This window comes from Prosopis cineraria, unplaced genomic scaffold (assembly GCF_029017545.1).
Source record: "Prosopis cineraria cultivar Desert tree isolate PC_DT_omini unplaced genomic scaffold, ASM2901754v1 PC13, whole genome shotgun sequence".
Taxonomy (NCBI): domain Eukaryota; kingdom Viridiplantae; phylum Streptophyta; class Magnoliopsida; order Fabales; family Fabaceae; genus Prosopis; species Prosopis cineraria.
In genome coordinates, this window is record NW_026555344.1 from 4,476,400 (window position 1) to 4,485,845 (window position 9,446).

At 32.5% G+C, this 9,446-nt stretch overlaps 1 protein-coding gene across 1 annotated transcript; it reads right to left on the bottom strand.

Moving 5' to 3' along the window:
* Positions 1-6,503: 6,503 nt before the first annotated feature.
* Positions 6,504-7,448, bottom strand: LOC129290938 (ruBisCO-associated protein-like). The gene has a single exon (XM_054928000.1). The coding sequence runs from the start codon at positions 7,446-7,448 to the stop codon at positions 6,504-6,506; it is 945 nt and encodes a 314-aa protein (XP_054783975.1).
* Between the last annotated feature and the right edge of the window lie 1,998 nt (positions 7,449-9,446).

The following is a 9,446-nucleotide window of genomic DNA, read 5'->3' on the forward strand; positions in this document are numbered from 1 at the left end:
AAAATAAGAGAATTAGCGAGAAAAATAATAAAAGTTGGCAATCTCTCTCTAAAATAAGAAAATTAACAAGGGATCCTATCTCTAGCTAATTACCGCAAAAAAAAATTAACTTTTGATAATGACTTTTAATTATATATTTAATTATTTTCATTTAAAAATAATAATTAAATTTAAAAATTAATTAAAATATTCATAATAAAATTATTTAATATTTTATTTATTTTAAGTTCATTTTCATTAATAAAAAGAATAATTTAAATAAAATATAAATATTTTTAACATATTAATAATTGAAAGAAAAATATAATATGTATGTGTGTGTATTTTTATAATATATTATTTTATATATTTATGGAGTTAAATAATATATATACATATTTAATTTTTTAAATTATTGCAAGTGCTTTTCAGTTCAATCAGTAAAGAATGAGAGTATAAGACTTGGAAGATATGAGGTTAAAGGTTCAAGCCTTAACTTTGGCATAAACATATATGATACGGTAAGGAATAAGTGGCATGATACAAAGTGGACAATAACGTATCATGAATTGTCACACATTCGGTAAGTGATAGGGCACAAGATGGTAGATGACATGGTGATTGACAAGACATGAGGTTATTGATGACATGTTACAAATTGATATCACACATGGCAGGTGATGTGACATAATTATTTTTAAATATAAACATATTTAATGAGGGACTAATTTCACGTTAAAGTTATTGAATTTTGAATAATATTAGAGAGGGATTAGCAAGGGACTCAATCTCTAACTAATTTTAGTGAGAGGCTGAATCCCTCGCTAATTAGCGAGGAAAATACAATTTCTCGCTAAATTTAGTGAGCCATTTTCTAGTTATGAATTTAGTGAGGGACAAAATCTCTCGCTAAGATGTAATTTAGTTATAAAAAATAATATTTAATGAAAAATTTGCTAAATTTCATTTTTTTTTAATAGTGATAAGAGCCGTGTGGCCTCCTGCATCTTCACAAATATTATTGGAGAGGCAGCTTGCTATAGAGTCTGTTAAAATTAAACGTGGTTAGTTAAAATATTGTCACATCTCAGTTAGTAAAAGTTAGCTTTCCGTTGTAATTGGCCGTCGTGCGTGGTACGCCTATGTACATATGTGTAGCGTGTTGTACATTAATGATGAGTCCCTTTTAAGTCACTCTCTCTATCCCACATCCTTCACAAAATTTGGAGTCAACAAGGAAGAAGCATTTGAAATGGATAAGCGAAGGGAAGAGTAGGGCAAGCAAGTAAGCAATAAAAAAAAGATTAAAAAAAAAAAAGGAAAGCCACCTAATTAAATAAGTTGGCTTAAGCAAATACAGCAAACAAGTACAATGGCAAGCATACTAGCAACACCAACGAGCACAACACTCGTAAACATAAAACAATAAGAAATAGCATGGCAGCAACGCTAGAGGGATCGATGCCCATGCTTTGTTCAAGTTGAAAGCTGAATATGATACATAATGAGTACAGCCCTGGTTGTGTCATGGCTTCTAGGGTAATCATCACTGGTCACAATCAATTTGGAAATCCCAGAAGCGGCCGGCTTTTAGTCGAGGAAGTGAGGAACGGCACCAAGAAAGATGGGCAATGGGACAGTGTTCCAATCCAAGGGCTGGGAGCTGCATGCTGTGACCAGACAAAAGGTTGGCTCTGGGGTAAGGTAGTGGCTGGAGGACGTCCTTGATGAGGGATTGAGAAGATCCAATGACAGGGGTCCAAGTGCGGATCTGGTAAACCACAGTGTAAACAACTTTTTCGTAGCCACGGTACGAGTAAATATGAGGCCATCGAGCTTGTAGTTTGATGACGATATCTTTCAGGGATTTGGTGCCACCCGAGATCGAGTGATGAGAAGAACAAGAAAAAGAAAATAATTAAATATATTGAAGATTTGAGTGTTTATTGGAAGAGTTGATGGAAAAGGGATAATTGCCGTCGCGGCCTCAGATGCTCAAGAAGAACTTGACCTTGGAAGCCGACTTTGGGTTGAATAAATTAAAAGTTTCGATTTTGGTGGAAGTGATGGGCTCACCTTTATTGAAGTAGCATTGGAAGTCTCCTATGGTGGGTTTCCACGTGTCATCATAATCTCTGGGGAAGGCCAGAGCTACCTGGATATCGTGCTTGAGCTTCACAGATACAAGATTTTCAATTGACGCGAAGTTGCCAGCATAAACCCGGTAAGCTTACGAAGGGTTGGTCATATTGGAAAATTCTAGATATTAGCTTTTCCCGGAAATCTGGATCACTCAACTTCCTTCCCTCCTTTTATATACTTTTCTAATTCTATTTATAAATTATTTTTAATATATTTTATCAATATTAAATAAAATTTTAAAATTCATTAATTCAGTTTTAAAATTTAATAAATTTTTAACTTTATCTTTATTAAATATACATATTTCAGTAATATATTTTCTCTCTTCAACATTTAATAGAGAGTAAAAAAATTTATAATAAAAATTTAATAACATAAATTATAAATAAAATTAAAAAAAATATTATCTCTCTTCCTTATAAATAAAATCAGATAGAGTAGACCTCACTTCGCTTCTCGTTCGTGTTATCAGACGTCACTCCCTCTACGTCATGTGCCCTTGCGCGTAGCGTAATATTATGAATTCTTGTGATTTAATACTATTAAAGCAGCCGACCGTGGTGCAACGTGTCAATTTTAATATCATCAAGTTGCGTGTGAACATCAACGCAACTTTCAAACTTCACGATACATGTAACTAAAAATATTTAGATAATCTTGACAAAATATGTCAAAAATGTTGACTATATATGATAATATGGCAGTGCCATTGTAGCTCGAGGGATAAATATATTTATATTGTAAAGGGATAAAAGTTTTTCTCGTGCATTTCCATTAACATGTTAGTTAACGTTGCGTGTGAAGTAACTTTGAATGAAATATCCGAAGACCATTACCATGTCCTAATCCGTACGAGAGAGAAATACTCTTCATATTAACAACTAATTAATTGATTATTCTTACCCGTAGTCGCTTCTAATTAATTTATAACTAATGAATACTTGTGTGTGCGAACAACTTTAGAAATTAGAAATGATCTATATGCACGTAGAAAACTGAGCCAAATTGTTCGTAGTGAATAACAAATACCAGACGTGACAGAAACACTAAGTCTCAATTAATAACAAAATGGTCCTGAGCTCTCTTATCACAGTTCATTCGGATGTAAAAGATACACAAGACTTTGGTAGAACAAATATTTTGATTTTTATTAAAATGTAAAAAAGTTACAAGTCTAGATTGAAAATAAAAATTAACTGATAAAACTAAAAGTTAAAGGTGCAGAATACGAGTCTTTGATTGAGTGTTGACTGTCTTTTTTTGTATCTTCATCTTCTATTTTAGTATTAGAGTGGTGGTAACCTCTCCCTTAAAACCTAGAACGTTTTGCGAAAGAATCAAAGATCTCGTGAAATTTATAGCATGGTCTTTATTCTGTGTCCTCCATTTTTGGTAATCAATCCATCTCACCAAGATACTTAGGCACAATGTCCATAGATTCTGGAATCATTTGGAATTGTGTCTTCATGTGTCAACGGTCCAATACTTGTAACTGGTGAGATTTCAGCATGTTTATTCCATTGTAGCCTTCTATTGAGCTCAAGGCTAGCTCCTTTGTTTAGATTGGGCTTGACTCCTCGGTTACTCAGCCCAAATAACCTTGTAATTTATTTAAGCGATGTTTCATATGTTAGCCCAAACATAAATAAAAAGTTGAGACAAATTAAAGTAAATTAAACCAAATCAATTAAATGATTCTATTTTGAATACAATATAATTTCTTTTTTGAAATGGAAGTTATCATTTGATGAACGCCAGTTATTATCAAAACCTTTTGAATCAATCATCAAACCGCAAAAGGAAACAAACTTAAACTAATCTAGATGATTTGTCATCACAGATCCAATGTTCTTTTGTGTATTTTTATTTAAATGTCATGTCATCTAATTTTAACAGTGTTATCTCTTAATCAAATTATAAAAATCATATCAATAATTGAAATAAATTTAAATGAACAAATAAATAAAAATGTCCTTGAGAGTTGAGATACCATTTGCTATGGGCTTATTAAAATACAATAGTTTGGTGATGTTACATGGTGGGGATTCTTCAATTTCAATATTATTATTTTTTTGGCCAATCAATTTCAATATTATTGATTATTTGCAATTATCGTCATTTTTATATTGGACTTATTAAACTAAGACCATCATACTTGCATTATTCATATCGTGTTTTCAATTTCAACATTGTCTGCTGTTTTCATTAAACATAATTGCAAGTGGTGAGAAAAGAATTTTTTATGCTCATCAAGATAATATTCATTATGTATGCATGTAATCATTGTTATTAAACTCTTGAACTGACTCTTAATACTATTTTTATATTTTTAACTTATAAAATTATATTAACTCACTCATAAACTTATACTTGATATAAAATTAGTTAAACTTGCAAATTAACTCTTTGAATTTATCATTTTTATATTTCTAATTAACAAAATCATATCAATCTGCTCACAAACTTGGACTAGATGCAGATTGATTAAACTTGTTAAACTCATTTTTTTTACTAAGTGAGTTAAGTATATATCGTGTAGAAATCAGTTTATAGAAGCGGTAGGACCTGGTTCAAAGAAAAATAAAAAACTAATATTAATAAAAAAATAAAAAATATCAAAAATAAGTTGCCCTATTTTAAAATGATAGAATATTATCTAAGGACCTGGTGAGAAACTTATTCTCAAATAAGGACAAATACGTAATAGACTATTACTAAAATGGAAACATGAACTTATTCTTCTCAAATGAGACTTGTTATTAGTCATTATATGTAGATAAGTTTTTTTTCAGATTCTTGAATGTAACTCTCCCTTTTAAAATTTTTATGTTGAGTATGATACATGTCCACATCATGGTTTCAATCACTTTAAACTTTATGAATGGTCTGCCGATCGTTTATGCGTGTGTTGTTTGTGTGTTTCATTCTAAAATAAGACTTTGGGGTTCTAGCCTGCTAGGTTATACTGTTACCTGATTTTTTTATTACTTTTAAGCCAGCGCAAGATTATAATTTCTTATTAATTAATAAAATGACTTCTCAAGCAACAAGAGAAAACAATGGTATTTCTTAATATTTTTGTTCTATTTGTGTTTTTGTCTCAAAACAGATCATACCGACCGTGCTAAATTTTCAATAGATACTCAGTGATAAACTAATATGTGACTCTGGTAAAAAGAAAACTAATATATATGTGACCGGTAACTAAATGATATCAATACATATAAATAACTACTCATAAACTACACAAAAAGGAGGAAAGTAAAAATGTGGGGAAAAAGATTTTAGATTGCAGGGAAATTCTCTCAGATGTGCTTATTCCAACTTCCACAACTAACTAAATCATTTAGATTTGTTTATTGGAGGTACTCCGGTCCTTAATATGTATAAGTTAAATTTAATCAATTTTGCATTTATTAAGAAATGGTAGTTATATCTTAAAAGTTATTTAAAAATATGTTACATTCCAATTTCATCCTTCTTTGCATTTAATATCCATAGTAAATTACTTTATCGAAATTCAAACCATAATAAATAAGGGGTATAAAATTGGGAGAAAAAAAAATCACCCTAACTTTGCCTTCTGTTAAGGACTAAAAAACTTTCCAAGTTTGATTTATATTAAGAATAGGGGGAGTATATTAAATATTTTTAACAACAGATGAAGTAACTAAAATGCAAATTAAATAGGCAAGATCAAGCTAAGTAATTAAAACTACATATAATTAAACACAACGGCGTATACAAGCTCCAATCCACACAGTAGATTCATTGTAGCTCTAATTAATCAAGAGGAAACTAACTATAAAAGACAAAATACAAAGCTAATTAAGTACAACATTAAAACCATCAAACTAACGAGAAAAGAGAGCAGTTTAGTTAGTCGTCGTGTGACTTTGGCTTGAAGCTTCAATCTCCCATTGAATCTAACTAATCTTCCCAGCAAAGTCTCCCAAATGCCTCTTTACTTTTAAAGCCTCCAAAAAGTCCCTTTGCTGTTGTTCTCTGCTGAAAAACTTTCATTTTATCCCAAGACAATTATAGGATTCTCATTTTATTATAATTATCTGTTAGATTTGATTAGATTTAGGAGCTAGATTATTGCTAACTTGTCAGAGCCGCTAGAATTAAACATGATTGATTGGTTAAAGTATAGTTACATGTCCGTTAGTAAGTTAGCTTTCTGTTGTAACTGTACGCAGATACAACAAAGCAACATTCATTAAACAAGTCGGCTCATGCAGATACAGCAACCAATACATGCAAGTACAAAACTATGGCTATACCAACGGTGACAGACTTATTTGAAAGGAAAAATTAACTCATGAACACAAACAGTGAGAGCAAGCAAGCACGTACGGCAGCGTGCTGATCAGCAGGTGTCACGGCTTCTCTGGGTTATCATCGCTGGTCACAATCCATTTGGAAATCCCGGAAGCGGCCGCGTTATTGTCGAGGAGGTGAGGAACAGCGCCGAGGAAGATGGGCACCGGAACTTTGATCCAGTCCGAGTGCTGGTGGGAGGAACTGTGACCAGCGAAGAGCTTTTCTTTGGGATAAGGTAAGGTGTCGAGGACGTTCGTGAGGAACTGAGAAGATTTAATGACATTAGGCCAAGTGTGGGTCTGGTAAACAACGTGGTCAATAACTCTGTGGTGGTCGTTGTACAAGGGCGAGTAAAAATTACAACAGAGACGAGCAGACACGGTGATGGAAACCAGAAAGTCGTCCGGCAGGTCGTTCTTCAGGTTCTCTATAACCTCCCCTATCGCATCCTTAAACTGAGCCTCCCCGACAGGATCGATGTATTGGTAGTAAATGTCGAGGCCATCAAGGTTGTAGTGGTGGATGATCCTTTTCAGGGATTGGGTGGCACTCGAGATCCAGGTTTCTTTTTCGGAAGAGGTGACGGAAAAGGGATATTTCTCGTCACGGCCACCGATGCTAAGGAAGAACTTGACTTTGGAAGCCGAATTTTGCTTGAAAGTTTTGACCTTGGTGGGAGTGAGCTCGTCTTTTTTGAAATAGCACTTGAAGTCTCCTTTGGTGGGATTCCCATCTTCATCGTAATCTCTGGCGAAGGCCAGAGCGACATGGATTCCGTTCCTGAGCTTCACAGACTCTAGATTTTCGATCGAGGCGTAGCTGCTGGCGTAAACCCGATAGGCTAACAAAGGGTTGGGGGACATGTTGAAACACATATAGTTATGACTAATACGTCTCCTTGACTCTAGATTTGGCTTTTGCTTCGACTGTGTCTCTGTGTGTTCCTCAATTTCATTCCTTCTCGCCCTCATATAGATATATATACACCGCACTGAATTCATATTCGTATCATGAGACCGTTTATTTCGCAATATTAGTATTGAGATTTTGAGACCCCGATACATTTTTCAATTTGAGTATTGCTGGTGATTGGTAATTGTCGCCATATTTTTAGTGGACTCATTAAAATATGACCGTTACTTGCATTTATTTATATATAGCGTGTTTTCATCTATAAATGTCACGAACGTGATGCGTTAATACTTACACCACCATCGTGTTCATTTAATTATTAGTTTCGTGTGAAGAATTATTATCAAGACCATGAACATAACATACTCCTTCCAGATCATAATATAAGTCATGGTTAATTAATTTTATGGTTTACAAACAATGTTAGTTAAAACCTTAAATTCTTAAAAATATCCACATCTTTTCATTTATATTCTCATTCAATACCTCATATAAAAGCCTTAATAATAGTAATTAAAATTTCAATGCATAATTTTTCCAAGAAGTAATAAATGAAGTAGGAGTATAGTTGAAAAAATAAATATAAAAATTATTCAATGCTCCATATTTTGGACCAGGTAAGGTTTTTAGAAGATGTTTTATATTATGATCTGGAGGAAGTAGTAAAGTTTATTAACTTTGGTTTAATTTCAAGCTATTTTATTATTGTAGAGGGTTATTTATAGATTTCAATATTATAAGTTAAATCTTATTAACCATAGTAAACTTTTAAATTAAATTTTTTCCTTTTCTATTTTGGTTAGCTATTTTCAATTGCATTTGAGTTTTTCCTACTTTGGTTGGTATGGGGAATTAATTACCTTCTAATTACTATGGTAGAGTTTAATAATTGTGGTTATGTCTTTGTTTAAGTAAGATGATATTACACATTTGATGCTCAATACATGCATATAACAATAGTATACATACTCACAATCATGCTTATGATCAAATCATGCTTACCAAAATATCATTTCTTGGATAAACGTATATTTTTGCTTTTGAAATATTATTTAAGAAGTACCTAACACCCTAAACTATTTGTTGAAGCAATTTTGTCCTTAAAGTAATTAAAACAAGGCATTTTTATCCTTTTCATTAAATTCCTTAATAATCAACTTTGGAATCCCAATTAATATTTCTAACAGTCAACGTTGAAAATTTGATGGCAAAAGCAAAAATGCTCTGTTTTAATTATTTTAAGGGCAAAATTGCTCCAATCAATTGTTTAGAATGATAGGTGCTCCTTGAAAAATATTTTAGAGATGAAAATGCACCTTTACCCTCATTTCTTTCATAATCTCATGCATACCTTTATACATGCATTCTCATAAACTGCTTACACAAATTTTCCAAAACATAACATAGCCTTTTCTAACATCCAAGCATATTTTCATTTTCACAATTACAATAAATGCTTAAGCAAACATATGAAGGAATTTAGGCTTTTGATTAATTACCTCCACCCTTTGAGTCAAATCAAAAGGAGACTTAGACATTCCTCAACCTGAGCTTCTAAATGTGCTTAAGTAAGTATGATAGTTAATCTTCAATTGATATTACCATTAAACATCAATTAACCAGCCATGAACTCAATCTCATAACTACCCATTACCACTCACAATTCTCAAAACCCCTTTCATTAGCTAACTTAGTTATTCATTAGCCTCATTAACTTCCTTAGACTTCCCAGAGCATAAGCTAAGTAAACTTATTACAAACCCTTATAGTCTATGGATCATTAATTTCAAACATTAGGGTTTGCTAAAAAACCATAACCCCAACCTCCTATATAAAGGTTTCAAAACCTTAACCATGGATTTAGGAGCTTAGACAGAATCCTAAGAGTCCCATTAAACTCAATAAGTTCAAGCTCCCCCATTTTAAAAGGAAAAAAAACTAACTCAAACCCAAAAACCAAGTTAAAATTTAGATAGAGAGGGAGGAGAATGAGTTAGAGAGAGGTTACCTTGATGATTTTGAGCCCTCAATCTTCTCCAAATGTTGTCCCAACAAAGCCCTAGCAGAGCCACAAACACCCTCATGAA

Coding starts and splice junctions, on each gene's coding strand:
- LOC129290938 (XM_054928000.1), bottom strand. CDS start 7,448: ATGAATTCAGTGCGGTGTATATATATCTATATGAGGGCGAGAAGGAAT.